This window comes from Lonchura striata, chromosome 3 (assembly GCF_046129695.1).
Source record: "Lonchura striata isolate bLonStr1 chromosome 3, bLonStr1.mat, whole genome shotgun sequence".
Lineage (NCBI taxonomy): Eukaryota > Metazoa > Chordata > Aves > Passeriformes > Estrildidae > Lonchura > Lonchura striata.
This window is the reverse complement of record NC_134605.1, coordinates 52,600,980-52,620,827: the sequence shown is the minus strand read 5'-3', so window position 1 is coordinate 52,620,827 and position 19,848 is coordinate 52,600,980. Positions and strand designations below refer to the sequence as shown.

Sequence of the window (19,848 nt, the reverse complement as noted above, 5' to 3'; positions counted from 1 at the left end):
TTCCTCTGCATTTCTTAAGGGAGAAAACTCGGCAAAGAAGGGGTAGGAAGAAAGGCAGTAGGGAATGGGGGGGGGAAAGTTAATTGACTTACTTGCAGAGAGTTGAAGCTTTCCTTTGGCTCCCGCTGCACGTTGCACTGGAGACCTTCAGTCCACGCGAGGCTGTAGGATGGAGCCAGAGCCCCCGCCCGAGCTCGCAGCAATGCCCCTCGGGGAGAATGGGAGTGTCCGCCTGCTGCCCGACACAGCCCTGCTGTCCCCGGGGAGAGGCACGGCCATATTCATCATCCGCTGTGTGATCCCTTCTCTTTACCTGCTCATCATCACTGTCGGCTTGCTGGGCAACATCACTCTCGTGAAGATCTTCATTTCCAGCAGTGCCATGAGAAGTGTGCCCAACATCTTCATCTCCAGCCTCGCTGCTGGTGATCTGCTCCTGCTAGTGACCTGTGTGCCTGTGGATGCCTCCCGGTATTTCTCTGAAGAGTGGCTCTTTGGAGAAGTAGGATGCAAGCTCATCCCTGTCATCCAGCTGACCTCTGTTGGTGTCTCTGTCTTCACCCTCACCGCCCTCAGTGCTGACAGGTAGGAAAGTTGGGCTGCCACTTCAGCTCTCTGCAGCTTGGGCTAAGGCTGGATGAAAGGTAAAGCACCTCCCTAGATAAGGCATCTGTGGTTTGCAATCCCTTAATTCCGACCTGTGAGGTGCCCATGCTTCTTCCCTCACTGACTGATGGCAGGGGGCACTAACTGAAGTTAAAGGGTATCTGGAAATGGCTGTGCCTGGCCCTAGCTTGCAGGGTGTTGATTTTAGCCCTGTCTTCTGCACCTCTGGGATGGTCCTGTAACAGTCCATATATTGGAATTTTACTCATTGGAGTAAGGTTTTAGATGCCAAATAAGACCGTTGCCAAGTCACAGTGTTGTCCACACGCAGTGGGTGACTTAAACCAAGTTAGGCACAGATGTATTTTAAATCAGTTTATTTCTTTTTGCTGAGAAGGTGTACACGTGTGTGTATGTGTGTCTGTGCCTTAGTAGAGAGCAGGTTACCAGAGGTGACTGCCAGAACTAGCTTAGCTTTTGGGAATTCAGTGACACCAAATTGTTCTATTTTAATTATCAATCTTAAACTTTTGTTCAAACTATTCTTACGGTCTTCGGAACTTTTAGAAAAGAAGAAGAAAAAAAGGAAATACCCCCAAACAAACTTGAAAGTAACACTTTTTTCTCCAATACTTGTCAAATTAGGAAGAAACAAAGAGCTGGATCCCCAGTTTTTCCTCCCAATTTCTGTGAATGGGTACTTAAGGAATTTATAGACACTGAGTGGCTGTAGGACTATGCTTCAGGCTCTGAAAGACAAAACTTTGCAGTGTAATTGCAAATTTAAATTATATGAAATTATCTTTATTTTTTTTATATAAGTAATTTTTTTGGGCAGAAATGAAAACATTTAATTCCTTCTCCATAGAAATTCACCCATTTTCTTTTGTTGTGTTTTGAACTGAGCCCCTTCATTATATTGGTGCATGATGTAAAGAGTTGAGTTTAGAAATACATTTTCACACTTAGAGTAATGTTTAAGATGTTAATGTTAGTGTTTAAAACTTTTAATAATTTATTTTCTGTTGTTTTTTTTTTTTTCTTTTTTTTTCCTTAGCTAATCCAGTCCATTGCTTGATTTCACTTGAGTGTAGTCTTCAGTGAACATTCATTTCAGTTCTATTTGAATCAGGACCTAACATATTTGTCTGTAAAGACTGTAACTTGTGAAAATGGATTATGGTTTTGAAGAAGAGCTTGCAAAACATATCTTAAAATGAATACCTGTAACTCTCTGATTACCTCAGTTAAATAGTATTTCAAAATCTGTCCTTACAGATCCAAGGAAACCCTGCAATTCTCTTTCTGCTCTATTTCCACTCCTTAGTATCTTGTGGTGTACATCATATTTGTAAAGTGAAGAAGTTAGTGGAGATAATTTCTCTAGAGAAATGTAATGTGAGGGAATGCTAGTAATTGAATTTTTAAGGATTCATTCATTTGCTTTTTATATAGCTTTGGAATATTCACTGTTTGATTTTTCCAGATAATTTTAAAATCCCTCTTTTTATATCAGTGGAGTCAAGAATTTATAATACTGACTCTGCTTATGCTTAATGCATCTAGAATTGCACGTACTAAAAAACAGTTACAGTTTGTGTGCTGAGACCAAATAAGCTCATAATAAATACATTTCTCCAGCATTTTGGACTCCACAGTATATGCCAATATCATAAATGGTTATACTAGGAATTTGCAGTGTTTCTTTAAACTCGTAGTTTTACTTTAGGTCACTGAGAATAAAAAACTTTTATTTTCCTGTCAGATTATCTTCCACTGACTTCAGAGACCAATCTCCTAGGTCCCCGGAGACTGCTGAGTGAAGCTGGCTGAACTTTCAGTGGTGTCTGGGTTGGAGTCAGATCTACTCTTTGTACAACACTTTGTACAACACTTGTGCTGAACTAGAGGGGAGGCACTGGTGTGGAGGGGTTTCTGTGACACTAATCTGTAGCCAGATTCTAATGTGTGTTGTAACTACATCAGTTTTGGGTGGCTATGATGGCAGATGAGAAGTGTTGGCTGCATCCTGCACCCAAGAGGTGCTGAAGAGGTCAGGTCTGGCTGCAGGCAATGTTTTCTCCAGATAAATGAATCTAGGGTAGGATGTAAGCAGTTATGACACCAAGAGGGCTCCATTATAATCCAGTATTTGGTCTGGTACACAATGTCTTCTTAGTGGCCCTTTCTTTCACAAATAATGTTCAAAGTACATTAAAATGTACTTTCAATTAAAGCCGTTCCTGGTTTTTGCTTCTTGTAACCAGGAGACTGTATAGAATGCCAGACATTGATTACACTAAAGAACAGATTTAGGAATATGTAGGATTCTTTGGAGCATGCCTGTGTAAATTAGGATAAAGGAGGTTGTCTTGGTTTCCACAGATGAATTAATACTTATTGTTTATGTTGAAATTCTGCATAACAATTATTTCAGAAGTAGCTATGGAAGCTACAAACTCTGAATGATTGTTGCTAACAAATTGAAGGAAGAAAAAAGTAATACTTTTAGTAGTATTAAAAGTACTACTACTTTAGTAAAAGTAGTAGTATAAAATTGTATATATGTATTTTCTAAAGTTGCTGGATTTCATACAGATTTTTTTTTTTTGTCACAGAAGTCCTTCTCAGCAATAATGTTTCAGTGTGACAAACATGCACCTTTTATTTGGAAAGCTTCATTACCTTGTATTGAGATTATTTGAGTTTTTGTTTGGGAGCTTTTGTGTGTGTGTGTACAAATGTAATATGTAATTTTTAACAATACTTTCCAGACTTCCCTTCCATGCAGATGGAATTTAGCAGCATATCTGCCTGAGGTTGCCCATCCCCATCTCAGGAATAGCAGCTGGTCCTTCCCAGCCCTGAGCTCCTGGAGGTCTGGCTGCCAGGTGTGGGGAGTGGTGCCCTGCTGCAGCCCCACATGTGTTAGGGTGGGAGGTCAGTGGTGCAGGTGGGGATGGTGGCAGCAGAGATGATGCAGTGATGGTGCTGGTGGCACAGGATTTTGGTATCAGAGCAGGATGCAATCTCCCTATCCTATGGCATGGAGAAGGCAGCACAGGAGATGTGCTGCTGAGCCAGCTGTCCCTTCTCACTGCCACACAGGATATGTAGGGACAGCAACCTAGCCCTCATGGCCACTAGTTTTCTTTATTGTGGAGAGACCAGGGCACCTTTACAAATCTTAATATTTCTCTTGTTTATAAAACCAAAGAAAAAAAAGAGGGTGGCAACAGAAAAAAAAAAAAAATAGACTGGATGACAAATGAGAAAGAGGAAGAGGGCTGAAAGACAAAAATGTGCCAAAAAAAGAGGAGAGCTAAAGGGACGCTCCCTTTTGCACTCAACACACCCTGAAAGTTCCCAGAGCTGGTGCATGATGGCCAGGGATGCACTTCCTAAAGATGTGGTGGGATAAGAATTGAAAAATGGGGCCTTGATGAACTTGTTTCTCCAGAGGCTATGGACTGCAGTTTTGGCAAGGGTTAGTGGATGTTGATGAGAAACTCTCAAGACTTGGTGTGTAGTCTTTGATAAGGAGGATAAAAATAAAGAAGTGAGAAGTGTTTGCCAGAGGGACTGCAGCATGACACACATGAAGAAAATATGTGCCAGCATCTCCTCACTGCAAAAACGGCAGAAGCCAGGGATGAACCTGACTTGAACCATCCAATGAACTTGCTTATTGCTGCATTGGTTCACAATGGACCATACATTTAGCTCAAAAGGCAAACTGGCCCAATAGGGCTCCTCATCTTATTCTCAGGTTGAGGGATCTTGCTGTTTTGTGCATGGGAAAGAGTCAAAGTAGGGCAAAAACTTAATCGGGGAGGCATGGAAAGGTATTTCCAGGTTTTTTCAGAGTTAGAGGTCTGGATGGCATTTTAACCTTGGTGTGAATTAAGACTGGGTGCTACAGTGTGCACCTCTGTAAATGTGTTAGCTCTAATGCAATTCTGCTGCACTCTAATGGAGACAGCAAAGCTGAACTCACCCTAATATAATTGGAATAGCATCGTATTTGCTTTCTTCCACAGTAATGTGACATAAAGACATATTTGATGAGACAAATACTTGATTAACAGGTAACAGTTTGAAAATTTAAATTCATATGTAAGTAGCTAAATATAGTGCCTGACATGCTTTAAATGTATTCTATAAATTTTCATAGCTAAGCTATTTGCTCCTTCTATTTTTTTTCCTTTATTGATTTGGAAGACTGCAATCTGTATTGTAAAACAATCTAAAATATTTTTTGAAAATTTGCACTCTGTGCTGACTTCTGATGACATCTGATAGCGAAATCTCTTTTGGCTCAGTTTATTGATCTATTATCTCCTTTCTTTTGGGAACTTTGAAAATGTTCTGATGTGTGAAAAGCTGCCCTAGTAACTGGGTTTTTAATTAGTAATATTACTTTAATGAAAACTTTTTATTTTTCTCATAATGTATTTTTAGTTTTTCTTTTATTATGGCAGATGCTGATTCAGGCTGAAATACAATGACTGTATTGAAAAATATAAATGAAAAAATATAAAATCCTCCTTTCTTATTGCATGTAGTAGAGCAGGTGAAGCAGGACAGTGGACATGATTTCCTTTTGAGCTCTAATCGTTGATATTCAGGAACTAAGGAGTCCTTATGAGGAAAATAGTATTAAATGATATATTGAAAATTACTTATAATTAACCAAAGAATAAAGAAAAAATATTCAAAGGTAAAATGGAAGATTATAAGTGAAAAACAATGCCTTAGCTGTACACAGTGGATAGGAAAACAAAAATACATGGACCAAGTAGAACTATGAGATTCTCTAAGTATATATTTTAGATATTGAATGAATAAATTAGTGAAGTACATTAAAATAAATGATGTTCCAGATGTTTCTCTCACTGTAGGCTGTAGCAGTATGGTTATAATTATGCAATAATGGACAATGCAAAAGAAATTTAAGAGAGGTTTGGCAAGCTTTATCTGTCACATTTTTTCAACTTGCCTTTTAGTTCTTATATGCAAACTTGACTCTCAAAATAAAGCTTCCCAGAAGATCTTTGTCAAATTAAACTATGAGGCCTGTCCCCACACAATAACTTCCCAATTAATTTATATCCATCTTATGCAGATAAAAGGAGTATGATGTAAAATATTCCAGGAAAACAGATGGTAGAACCACCCCCTCCCCAACAGTGCAGAAAGATTTTTATGTCTGGAGTAGATTAAGGTGTTAACTATTCTAGGATAATATTGCCCAAGCCGGGCAATTCAAATCAGCTGTTGGAGAAGTTCCTTTTGTGACTGTGTTTTCACAGCTGAAAAGGATTTCTCAGCATTTTCCTGCCGAGTTAGGCAACTGTTTCTCAAACTTCATACAGACACATACATCTGTTAAACTCCTGCCTTTGTACATGTCCCGTGTGTACTCTCCAACCCATACAGAAACAGCATAGATTGAGGATGGTGAAGGGAGAAATGGCTGTGGTGTTTATCCCAGTCAGTGATCAATGCAGTGCCTGTGTTGTGCTGGCAGAAGTCTCTTCATTTTAACTATTGCTGTTTAGATTGCCTTTTATAGGCTGCAGCCTAAACACAGAGAAACAGCTTCAAACCTCCCGTTTCCTGCTTTTTTGAGCTAGTCAGTAAAAGCTTGTGTCTGTGATTGACAAAATACCTGCTAAACAGCAGATCCAGCCCCATTCTTAATGAGCATGTATATCACCGTTAATTTATTTTATTTGTTTGCCCCTCAGCATCATGTGGTACATCCTTTCCTTATCTATTACACTGCAATTGGTTAATATGAATTGGAATGCTGGAATTCTCAAGTCAGCATTTAGCAGATCATCAGAAATTATGTCAAAGATCAAGTATGCTCTACCAATGCTTTGTCTAGGGAAAAGATTTCAGATGGTAAGTTTGTTAGAAAATAAATAATACATCTCTGTATATGTGTGCAGTGTGATATAACTCTTCAATATTTTCCTGAAAGGGATAATTTGAGTCCTAATTTTAAAATGTTTAATTACAGAAGAACTTGTATATTTATGATATGAGTTCTGCTGCAGAACCAGACTATATATTTCTGACACTAAATTATTTTATGGGTTTTTATATGTATTAATGAAACAAGGTATACGCAGTCACAATCCCTAGGTCTAAACATGTTCCACCAGCAACTTCTAAACCATGCTGAGATTCAGTATAATTTGACAGTGTAATTACAAATAGAAAGTAAGTTCTTACAAGTTTATTAAATTTGAAGAAATAAGATGAATGCTATTTGTTGTCTGTTGTAACGCGGGCAGCTTCTCTCGCCGCGATACCCAGAGCGGTGGCGTGCTGGGCGGCAGGAGGGAAGAGAACGGGCGACCGCTCCCCCTGCAAAACTCTGCAGTCCCAGTTGTCGGTGCGGGGACAGACGGAGGCAACACGGGACGTGGGGATGAACAGGATGGTTTTATTCTTTATCCAACACCCTCTGGGGAGGGCGAGCAAAGGTTTTATACAGGAACTTAGGAGGAGGGGTTTAGGAACAGCAACCAATGAGGGCAGGGCTGGGGAGGAGTCTAAGGAGGGACTAACATAGCACAAACCTATCAGGGGAAACAGGGGAGGGGAAACATAAAGTAACCAACAGGGTGTTGAGCCTCACGAAATAGACAGGGAATGCTCTGGAAGCAGGGGAGGAGGCTGAGAGGAATGACAGGGAATGTTCTGGGGAAAGGGGCAGGGAAAGGGAGGATTGACAACTTGGAGAGGAGGGGGTTAGGGAAGAGCTTGGGAAGATTGACAACTGGGGAAGGGAGGAGATTAAGGGGAGGTTGAACCTACACAGAACAAATATCAAATTAAAGAAAAACACACCACAACAGTTGTCTACTGAAGAGAAGCATATTTTGGAATTAAGATGACACAACTTTTCAGTTATCAGCAAAAATAACCCCAAGACAAACAGTCCACATAAGCTTTTCATAATTGTATCTGCTGCATGTAGATTTGTGTATTTCCAGCTTTGTATGAGCATATATCAAAATAAAATTGTGGTGTGTGTGCAAACAGGAGAGAAATGGGTTATTCTGATATGTTGTCATTATACCTCATATAATTTTGTTTTTTTTTCTTTCACATGATTATTCCACATATTGTTTCCTTTTTTCCCAACTGCTTTTCATAGTATTGTTTAAATAATAGTTTCATGCTTGTGTTTTGGCTCCAAATTTGTTTGATTAAATGTATATTAAGGATTACTACATTCACTTTTCCCTCTATAATGTTTTTATATTTCTTTTTTTAACCAGGGTGTGTACTTGTACTTTCCATCTATACTGATTCCAGGGCAGACGAAGATCAGAAGCTGCAAATAAAATTGAACTGGAAAGGTGTTTAAAAGTGAGAGAGTAGAGCTTTTAGATGATAATACTAGAGAAAATAAATGAATTTGATGATTTTTGAATTTAGAAATTAGAGATTTAGGGTCTAGATTCTCAAATGGGAAAACCTAAGTCTGTTCTAGATATATTAATAGGGGTTTGGTTATTTAATTCTTCCTGGCTTGTAACATTTCTAAAAATCACCTGACCATGTAATGTTCTTCACAACAGTGTGTTATCTGCTGTGGCGTGGGTTATAACTGAATTAATCAGTGAAATGGGAGAAATTGTTTTGTAACAACAAAAATTTTATAAACTGGCATTAAGCAAATTTTACACTTGGGATTTCTTCTTTCAGACACTCTAGTTTCTGTAACTGATATTTTTATTGACCTTCTGATTCAGCAGTGATGATTTTATGATATGTTTTTTATTCAAGTATATATAGATATTTTTGCTGAGAGACATGCAGTAAGCACATAGGAAATACGCAGACAGCATGTAACTCTGTCTCGTCAGCCTAAAGGTTAGGGTATCAATGGGATTTGGATCAAGCTTATTTGGAGAAATGGATTTCTTTTTTTCTCAAAGTCCTTAGACCCTTCAGGATTAAGACTGTAAGCCGTGAAAGAATTAAACAAGGTTAGTTGTGGTTTTCTAAGTTTTTTTAAAAGGAGAACAGATAACCAGGGGACAAAGCCAAAAAGTACCTAAGTGTGTCCAGGCTGCACATTGCAAGGCCTAATATCTAGCCTAGGTACTAACTTTCCTCATCCTATCCACTCCTTCTGAGCAGAATCCAAAATCCAGAATTCCAAATTAATGTTGGAATGTGATTAATCATCCAGAAAGGTGATAGCAGCCAAGAGAATACACATGCTAAGCTTCCTTATGCTTCCTCCTGGGAAATAGTATAGGCAGTTGCTTTTGTGATGCAGCGGGCTAAGAATAAAGTTCTCTTCTCACAGGTGAAATGTTAATTTTGAGCCACTGTCTAGCAGTGGGTTGGGATGGGCCAGCCCATCATGTCTTTTTTATGCACGTACATATATCTGTATATATCTATCTACATATGCACAAACCCTTATTCAACAGTAGCAGAGCATGGGACTGAGGACTGGCAGTCAGACACTTGTCAAAATGGTTATGTAAAGGTCCAAGATATGGTTTGACCTGGATCAATCAGTATTCTCTAAACAATTTCTAGGCATGATTCAGGATTAAACACAAGCCCAGTGGCCATTACCAACAGAAATGTGAACTGCCTAATTTGTTTGGATGTGGTGGTCTTGTAGTGGGCAATTAATGAAATTAATTAAATAGTCATGGATGTTTAGCCAATGGCACTTGGCCTCCAGGCCTAAATATATACTATGTCACTGTTTAGTTTGCTCATACAGATGTAGCTTATATGTATCTTTATTAGATTTGGTTCTCCTCTCTCCTCTCCTTCTTTTCACAGTAGAAACTTTGAGAAACTGCAACTCTAATGAAGACGTGTTAGTCTGTCTTAAGATGTGTTAAAACATGTTCATCAGTGACTTGAAATTATCAAACTTAAATATAAATTTACTGGAAATATTCAAATATATGAACTTTTCTGAATAACAGCTGCTGAAACAACTTACTAATCCTGATTTCAGGAGCAGAATTGAACAAATTAATTATGGTACCTTTAACTAGTGCTTTTAACTAGTGCAGATATAAATGAATAGCTTTGAAGAAGCAAAGTCCAGATTGCAGGCAATGAGCTGGCATTGCAGGATTTGCACAAGCTTGTAAGAAGCTAATGTGAGGCAAATAGCAAGTAGCAGAAGTAGAAATAGAGGAAAAAATTAAAAGGAAAGATAAAATTTCTCCTCTGAGATGCTGGGTGGACAGGACAGGTAATAGAATTCATGCAGAAAAATACCCTTCCACCATCCTGGGAAACTTCTGGTTTGATTCTTTTCAAGGTGGAGAAATCATCAACAAGTGTTGAACTGTTATTGATAGTTTTTGGCTCAGCAGAGTGTATTTTTACAGAGTGGAAAACTTTTTCCACTTAGGCAAATCTTAAGATTTTCCCCCTGAGAAACACAGAACACATGTCATTGACATTGACATTAAGTGTGTTTACACATGGTCTTCTAGTCTGCATTTCAAATACTGTTCATTATATTCACTATCAGACCTCAGAAATGCTCATTCCTGAGTGAATGCAATTCTCTGCTCTCCAGAGATAAGCACAGAATAAAAATATCGATATTACCCAAAAAAAGAGAGAAATGTACTTTACATTTCAAGAATTTTTTATAAAAATAAAAATAGAACAATGCACATCTCAAGTTAAATGATAAAATGATCCCACAATGTTTTCAGCTAGATAAATTGTTGTCCTCTTAATGATTCAGCTGGAGTTGAGCCAATTGAACTGCCCATACAAGGAAAAGGGTCCCATCCAAAATTTCATTTTACTGCAGTCGAGTGGACTTCAACTGGACATGATATGGGTATTTTTAACAAATACTGGTTATAGAAACAGGTTTCTTTTTCAGATATACTTATAAGCTCTTATGTTGTTAAAATTTTTGTGTTTGAAAGCACCATGCAGGGACACAATAAAAGACTACCATGTGAATGGTTTTGATAAATTACTCTAGTTTGCAGGAAATACAGTTGCACAACAACATCACTTTAGAAAGCTTATTTATAATGAGGCAAATAATACCAAGCCCTCCAGCTCCAGGATTAAAAGGAAAATTTAAAAAAAGTAATGTGAAACTTCCCTGCCTGAACCGTGTCTCTGCCTGGCTTCTGACACTTCATTATATTTATTTTCATTGTGAATTTCATGTAGGAAATTAGGTGATAAATCAGGGTCCTATTTGTGGTAGGTACTATATAAGCAGCAACAAGAAGGAAGTCCTTGACCTGAAGGACTTCTAAAAAACGACAAGACACCATGCAGAATCAAAAGAGCAAGGAGATATTGAGGCTAATCTAGTTAGAATGGTAGGCTATTTTCCAGTGACTACCTAAGTATTGACTAGTTGTTTGGGGGTTTTCTTTTTAGTTTTTTTAAGGTCATCACAACAAAGTACTCTAGAAAAAGTGGTAGGAAAGCAAAGGAAGGACAGCATAGGTCTAGTAAAGGAGCACCTTCTTTTGAAATCAGCTGTGTGGGAGGGAAACAGCATTGTGGATGCAGCAGAAACAGGAGTAGAGCTTTCCATTCTAATTTGGAGCTGAGAAATAACTTTTTGAAAACAAAGATTAGGAGAAGTAAATAAAATAGATTGGAGTTTAGAAGGTAGCAAAATGTTATATCTCTGGAGAAAGAGGATATTATTTTCATGAATTTATTTTGGGATTGTGTAGAAGGGAGGAGATTGCTTTTAAATGGAAAAGAACACTATACAAAAAAAAAATTTGCTGAAGGAGAGTGGGTAAGTTTGTGCTTGTGTCTGTTGGCAGAAACCGCAGCTCCAAAGATAGGAAGGGCTTTCTGAGTGGGGGTCCCTTCGTCAGCAGGGATAATGATAGAGGACATAGGAAGACAGAATTTACATGACAGCTTTTAATTAAAACCAAATGCATATTTATAATTATTTCCTGAACTTCTTGGCAACTTATAATGTGCTCTTTTTTCATCAGTGAAGTAAAAGAAAAGATGAATTTACTTACTAATTTGACTAATTTGCACAATTAGTCTAATTTACTGACATTGTTTTTATTGATGGAACATATGGTGTTTGTAATTTGAATGGTTGGTAGCATGTTTTAGCCTTACACTGGTTTTATACAAAGGAAGAGGTTGGTTTTTCACTTTGGGAACTTTTCATTACAATCAGTTTATGTTTTATTTTATCTGTAACCTGTTTCTTTTCACTCTACAGCTTTTAAAAGATATAAACAAGATGACAAGCTTTTTGTAAAACACAGTGCATTTTTCTTGACACTGAGTACTGTGAAAGGCTGAGTAGTAGGAAGAGTGCCACCTTGTAGTCAGTAAAGTAGCAAGTTGAATGAAAGAAGCTTTTTTTTTTTGCACTAAACTCAGCTGTTTTGTGAAAAAGGGCACTCTGCTTCAATGCCTTTCCACTTGGAGTATATTATGGGTCAGGGAAAAGCATACTATTTGCTGAAACATCAATATATGCTGAAGTACAAATGTATGTCACATCTTCTACTAATGTAAAGACTTCTGAAAAAGTCTTCCATTTAGAGATTAACTAGGCCAGTTTGCTGCTAAAACAATTATTTGTGACATGGTCATTTACTTGGGTCATAGGACTGTGGTCAAAATATTTTGAAGTGATGGAATGGAAAAGGAGAGGAAAAAAAGCTGTACTACAAAACTTAATTTTTACCCAATTTCCTTAACCTACCCCAAAATCCCCAAACCAGCTCTTCCCTAAGAAAGCAAACTTTTTAAAAAACGAGCAGATGTAAGGACTTGACATTTCCTCAAAAATAGAGGGTCTGTCTTTTTGTAATGAAATAAAGAGAGACAGCAATAGGAAGCAATTATTGAATAATAACGTCACAGTTTGTGCTGGGGAGTATTCATGCTTTGTGCAGAAACTTCTGTCCTTCCTGTGGCAATATAAAGACTTTCTTTACACCTTGGTGTCCAGGGAGTTTCTCACTGCGTCTTAGGAGAAATGGTAAATATAAATTAACAGAGACAGTTTGCTGTTTTGTTTTCTACTCCATGATAGGGGTGAAAATATAGTAAAAATTCTCTGAAATTCTGTGAATTTAGAGAGGATATGAACATTAATAGCCATTTTTTTTTAGTTATTTAATGATCAAACAATTTATCACACACCTGAGAAAGACAACTCCAAAGCACATTTTGACTCACATATTCTCTGAAGAAAAGGCTTCCTTGGGTACTGTTACAGTTCTCTGCTCCAGATGTTTTCATGGCATAGCCAGTTGCAGACATCTGCTTAAGTTGTTGAGGGGCTATGAACTACCTGTCAGGACCTGCAAATTAGCCCTAAGAGGTATATGGGATCACAGCGCCATTTATCAGCATTCCCTTCAGCAACCACATTATATTTGAGTATAAACTAATCCTTGGGAAGTATTTAGACAATTGCTCATACCCGTACATATTTGTGCATCATGTATATCTATCTACATACATGGATATAGAATTTTATCACAAAGTAGAGGCTTCTAACTTACTGTCCTCCTTAATCTAAGCTCATTATGTATCTAACAGAGAAAAAAACCAAGCCAACTAGAGGGTGATTTAATATACATAAAATCTGAATCACTTTTTGAAAGTGATTCATACTTCTCCAGAGACTACAAACACCTGAGGATGAACAAAGTTATGTACTTGGGAGTATGAATCTCTCCTGACTCCCCTTATCCTATTAAACTTTTTCTTGACTATTAAAGAAGATTAATTCTTTCAATTTCTCAAAATGTGCGCTCTTTCAGAAAAAATCACAGCCATCCCAAATCAAATTGAAAGTAGAAACAAAAAAATTAATGCACTTAAGAAAAATCTCATGAGCTCCCATATTGTCACAGCTTAGACAAAATGAAATGTTTTGTTTAAAATTTAGTTTTTAATAAAAACATTAAAGCATAATTTACTTACATTAAAAAAATTTAAATAAATTAAAAATCTAAGTGGAACTTTAAGGTATCCTTGAAATATTTTTCTCAAATTCTATTTGTTCTTATAACATTTTCTTGTGGAAAGTTTGACTTTATATCACCTTCTGCAGTGATTTTTTTTTTTTTTTAATAAAAGAATTCCTGACCAAAGTCTACTTCTATTAATTTATTTTATTTTACTCTAGATAGATATTTCCATTCTCCTCAATTCTTCCTGTTTCCATTGCAGGGGCTATGAAATTATCAGTTCCAGAAAGGTTTATATGCAGTCATATATTAGGAGACAGTTTTGCAAAATGCAGTGTATAGAGCAGCAGCTTCCAACTATTGATGTGGAAATGTTTACTTTATGTAAGCATTTAATACTTTCTGCACAGGTCCTTGCTTGACTTTACAAAGATGCAGATATTATTTGAGGGGGGCTGGGAGTGTCCTAGAGTGGGAAAGTTCTGGTGGAAGCAAGAGGGAGCCCTGGGCTTCAGGAGCTGAGGAAAGAAAGAAGGAAATACTAGGTGTCCATGTGCTGCTGTATGTGGAGTATGGAGGTAGATGCACACGTGGAGATTTGCTGAAGGTATTTGGAGAAGCAAAGAGCCATGGCTGATTCACTTTCACCACACTGGCACAGAATGCACACCTACAGGCACAGGTTGTATCCAGGTCTCCTTCTCCCTCCTCTGATGAATGTATACAAAAAAAGGTGGAGATTTAGAGAGTGCAAGTTAGATTACCAGCCCCTTGACATTTCAAATAAGAAAAAAAATGACATTATTTTAATCAAAGATGTGAAGTATGCTTGTGAATTGCATGTTGAATTTGAATAACTTTTAATTTGTATCTGCATTTTGGTCAATTTCAGGTATAAAGCAATTGTAAATCCCATGGATATCCAGACCTCCAGTGCAGTGCTATGGACCTGTCTCAAAGCCACTGCCATCTGGGTAATCTCCATGCTCCTGGCAATTCCTGAAGCAGTGTTCTCCGAACTGGCTCACATCAATGACACAGATAATGCCACTTTCACAGCATGCATACCATACCCCATGACAGATGACATGCATCCGAAGATCCACTCTGTGCTGCTTTTCCTTGTGTATTTCCTTGTCCCTCTTGTAATTATCAGTATCTACTACTATCATATTGCAAAGAGTTTAATAAAAAGTGCTCACAACATCCCTGGGGAGCAGAGTGAACATTCCAAAAGACAGGTAAGTAATTTGCTTTTTACATCCTGGTAAAAGATCTGTGTGCTGTGTACACTTCTAAATGAAAGTAAAGGAATTATAGCATCCAAATTGTTGGATTTTGCAGAGTATTAGTTCAGTTTCCACATGAAATAAACCAAGGATTATCTCAAGATTTTCCTTGTTTTCATGCTTACTCAATATTAAGCCCAGTATGTAAATGAATATGAACAAGGAAAATTATAAATCCACTGCCATGAATGCACATTTCTAACAGCAAATGAGATTAGTATATATGTTTGTATGTGCTGTTACTGTCACATTACTTGTATTCTTACTGAGAACTGATGTTTTCATAGTTAGTGATGGTGGCTTCACCTGTCTCTATAGGCAGTCATTTTAGGAAAGAAACCTTACATGAATGTTTTGAGAATTGTCCTTTTGTGCTTGGAAATGAGAATACTTACATAGGCAGGGAAAACTTTCCTTAGGGGATCTGAGATTGTTTTCAGATGAAGGAGTGCTGGAAATGTGAACATAGAGCATTAACTGATTTTTTTTTTTTTTTTTAACTTTCTTGGATGCAATCCTAAACTTGTACTTTTCTAGTATCCTTTCTGTTAGAGATGCTATAAAACTCTTGGTATAGATTCTGTATATCTTTGAGACAAAGCATTTTAAAATGCTGTACAAAGCCAATCTTCCCCGTAAGGCACAGGAAGCAATACGATAGTAACATTAGCAGGAGTACACATATGTACAAACAACAGCTTTTGCAGTGAAAGTGCCTCAGCTGCTTTAAAAAAGCATTAGTACTGATAGATAAAAATACTTATGCAATTTAAACAGTTTTGAATTGTTTTCTCTACCAGTAATTTAGAAAACTACTTGCATACTCTCAGAAATCTATTTGCATGCACACATTCTTTTACAAAGACTACATTCCTTTACATTTTGAGCAGCATTTCATTTCTGCTCTAGTCTGTTTCTTGTCAAAAGTGCATACATATTAGCACTTCATGTATTATTTTATTTCCCTGTGAAATATAGAGAGCCTTTTGGCTGAACCCTCTGGATGGAAACAATATTTAATTTATACCACATTTCTGAACTCACATGTATTTTCGAAGTAAGAACACATTTTTTCATTCTACTTAGTTTTTTTTTCTCTTTGTTAATCTATGAGGCTCTGAAGAATAGAAAATTCTGGTGAACATACATATCTCCCAGCAAGAGGAAATAAATTCAGACTATTGCTATCAGCTCATGTTTCTTTAAGCCAAATATAATATTCATATTATACTTCTGCACCTTTTAGTCTGCTGTTGCAATCTGAGTGCAAATACTATCAAATCTGAATGTTAAAGTTTTCCATCTTTTTTGATTTCCCCAGTTTTTTTGTTTAGATAGACCCAAGAATATTTCAAGATTAATTTTGCAGGTTTTGAAAAAATGTTAGAATAAATTCACTTGGTTTTTTTTTTCCCCAGAAAATTGAGCAGAGTAGAAAACTTTCCTTCCTCGGCAAAATTTTCATGCCTGACATAAATAACAATTCTTTTAGAAGGAGTATGGGGAAATTTTCTGCCTCTCTTTAGTGACTTCTACCTGGCCAGTTTATCTCCTCTCAGTTTGGAACCTCTGTGTAGGCTCCTATCCTGCCATTTTTTCAGCCACTCTCAGTATCTGCAATGAAATCTGTTATACCTTAGCACTGCAATTAAGATACATTTTGTGATCTTATTGCAATTAATGGAACGTTTCACCTTACCCTGGAATTAAGATGCTTTGGATGGTGTAATACAATTTTGGTGGTTTCCCAAGGAGAGAGGTGCAAACTGAGGCCCTCAGTGAAAAACAAAGGGATGTAAGTAGCACTGTATAGCTAACACCTTAGTAATGTCTATCTCATGGTATCTCTAGATTTTGAAGCCAGAAACTATTTCTAAATAGCCCTTTAACTAAAACTTAAGTTTTGAGCAAGCACTGAGATCTTATCAGAAAAGGTTATGTTTCATAACATCCTTTGGTGCATGTACAGGTTAAAAGTCAGTGAGTGCTTCCTTGGGTCATGAATCTCTCTTGCTGTGTGTATCATATAGAAAGAGCAACCTTCTGTAACTGCAAGCAGCTAAGAAAGTTCACTGAAAGAGGAAAAGGAAAGTAAATGCGATAGCAAAAGTAATTCAGGACCTGAAGGAAGAATTTTTCCTGGCCTTACTCATGACAATTGCTGAAGCTAATACAGCAAAATGCTGCATATTTTAATTAAGTCTGTTATGTGGTGTAGTTCTATTCCTTGTTGTTCATTTGTGTTCTCTTCATCTTTTTAGATGGAAACTCGGAAGCGTCTGGCAAAAATTGTTTTAGTTTTTGTTGGCTTCTTTGCTATCTGCTGGTTTCCTAACCATGTGCTATACATGTACAGATCTTTTAATTATGATAAGATTGATCCATCAATGGGACATATGGTTGTTACCTTAGTGGCCCGAGTGCTAAGCTTCTGCAACTCTTGTGTCAACCCATTTGCACTGTATTTCCTCAGTGAGAGTTTTAGAAGACATTTCAACAACCAGCTCCGCTGCAGGAAGAAAGCTCAGAAAGAGAGATCTGCCAGCTACTTGTGCAACTCTTCTGCCATTCAAATGACTTCCCTGAAAAGCAATACCAGGAACACAGTAACTACCATGACACAACTGAATGGGCACAACTTGAAACAAGAAATGTCATTATGATCAAATGAGTGTGATTTTTGACTCTGAAACAAATCTGAACTTTTCCTTTTCAGCTTGTAAGTCACTTTTGGCTCTTGTTTTTAGACAGTCCTCAGAAGAGAGGCTCTGTTAAATTCTGGCTAATCTGAGGTTGTTTCACATTGTCTGACTCTTAGAAGTGAAGAATATGTTTTATTGTCAAAACTAAACTGACTGACAATATTGTACTTTAAAGGAGATGCTGATATATGTTTAACATAAAGGAAAGCAGTGTATCTGATAAAAAGTATTGCTTTAAAAAGTATAAATTTTCTGATATGAAAAGATGTATTTTTAACTGAATATTGATCCAGGCTTATGTTTTGCTTTAATAGATTTTGCATGACTTTAGCTCTGTGGTGTGTGTGCTAGCTTTGCTTATTAAGACTGTTAGGCATTTTGGAGTCCATTAAACTTTTATTTTTAATTTATTTTTTCTTTAATCAGCTCACATGTTAGCACGGGTAGTCAGATAGACACAATGAATGAAGCTTATTGCCACTACTTATAAAAGGCTGTTCATATAAAAGTTTGAAGGGGGGTGTCAGAGTTGAATCCCCCTTTATACAGTGGCATTGAATCTGACAAATAATCATTCCCAAGCCAGGTGAGAGGTTAGCTTTCATGTTTGAGCTCCAGAGGGAAGGTGCTCACAGTGTCTTTCTTAGAAGGGGCAGTAATAGCAGACAAAGGCATCTTGTGGAAGTAGTTTTTTATGGTCAGTTCATGAGCCAAATGTAATTTTAAGTATGTTTTTCTTTACAGTTGGGTGGAACTGCTCCAGCACAGATCTGTCTCTGTCACAACACTGTATCCTGTACTTCTGCAGTGACTTCTGTAAGGTGAATACTAGAGAGTACACTAGAAATTTAGATTGGACTTCGGAATTAGTTGCTAGTCTTATAATTTCAAAAGCTGAAGTGCTAATGCAGTGTATCAGTTCATTGTTCCCTTTGCCCTTGATAATACACTTGCACATATTTAGTTCTGTTTGTAACTCTCTGAACCACTTGAAGTTCAAAATTTCTTTTGAAATTCCTCTTTCTTCAAGACTAGTTATATCCGTACACAAATTTTTAAAGAAATGAGAACTTATATTGATGTAAACTGTAAGTGTTCTAGCTAATTACCTGGAAAAATAAAAAATCCCTGGTTGTAACCACTCAATAGGGAAAGTAACAGATTGAAGTTCTTAATGTCAACCAGCCAGTGAGATCTATAGGAGAATATAATGTAGTTAAAGTGGTATGCAGCATTCAAATGAGAAAACCTATTAAGTTCAGTTTAGACTGGCTCCATATGGCCTACACGAGCTGGTTGCAGTTGCCCCGTGACTTCAGTGGCTCCTTAGAATTATTTATTGGAGGAGTGGCTCCTCTCTATTTATACAGAGGAGCTGATTAACATGAACTTGTAAATCTATGTGGAATGGTTTAGAATCCCTGCTGTGGGATGGGGAGGAGAAATTTGAGGCACAAAAGGTTCATATCAAGGGTTAAGATGGTAAAAATTTGCTAGAAACAGCAATGAAATAAGCAACAAACAATAGCAACAATATTCATAAGAGAGTGTTTTAAAAATTATTAAGAAGTGAAAGATTCACATGCAATCACTTACCACAGGGAACTTAGCACAACCCGGACCACTCACTTTGCCATTGGCCTGACTGGAAGGAACCCATCCCTCCCCTGCCCCTTTCTTTGGCATGAGGTAGTATAGAGTAACCTTGGGGTCCTGGTCATGTCCCTCCTGACTACTGCAGAAATGAACCCTTTTCTGGCTGGAACGAGGACACATCCATAACTGCTTGACGCTGCTTCAACCTCCTTTTTCTTAATTTTGCCTCTTCTCTTTCTTCATGCCTTTGTTTTGTGTGAGGCCACATGTTCTCAGAACTACTTCTAAATTTTATATCACTAATTCTTCCTGGATGCCAGACAAAGCTTTGGAGTCTGCTCTTCTGATCAGTCTCGAGTGCTTTTCACTCACAAATATTTTACACCTGCAAAGCACTAATGCTAAAAGTCTTCCTTTGTCAATTCTTGATGTTTATCATTGACTGTGATCAAGTTTTCTGTTTATTTCTGCTGGGTTTTTTGTGGTACCATGCTCCTTATTTTGCTTGACAATCTTTCTACACTGCATAGCCTTTCACAGAACTTTGAAATCCATTACAGTTTTTATTTCCTAAATTAATTTTTCTGATGTGGACATTACCAGATGATATTTTTCCCTACTGGAAAAATAATAATCTAATTCATAGGAATTTGTAGAAGATGTGATGCTTCTGTTTGTTTCATGCTCTCCAAACAA

At 37.3% G+C, this 19,848-nt stretch overlaps 1 protein-coding gene across 1 annotated transcript; it reads left to right on the top strand.

The window, feature by feature from the left end:
- The first annotated feature begins 69 nt into the window (after positions 1–69).
- NMBR (neuromedin B receptor) lies at positions 70–17,899 on the top strand. The gene is made up of 3 exons (XM_021553075.3): positions 70–585; positions 14,458–14,806; positions 17,116–17,899. The coding sequence occupies exons 1-3, from the start codon at positions 170–172 to the stop codon at positions 17,515–17,517; spliced, it is 1,167 nt and encodes a 388-aa protein (XP_021408750.1). The 5' UTR covers positions 70–169; the 3' UTR covers positions 17,518–17,899.
- Positions 17,900–19,848: the final 1,949 nt, after the last annotated feature.

Coding starts and splice junctions, on each gene's coding strand:
- NMBR (XM_021553075.3), top strand. CDS start 170: ATGGAGCCAGAGCCCCCGCCCGAGCTCGCAGCAATGCCCCTCGGGGAG. Junction 586..14,457: donor ACCGCCCTCAGTGCTGACAG/GTAGGAAAGTTG, acceptor GGTCAATTTCAG/GTATAAAGCAATTGTAAATC. Junction 14,807..17,115: donor GTGAACATTCCAAAAGACAG/GTAAGTAATTTG, acceptor TCATCTTTTTAG/ATGGAAACTCGGAAGCGTCT.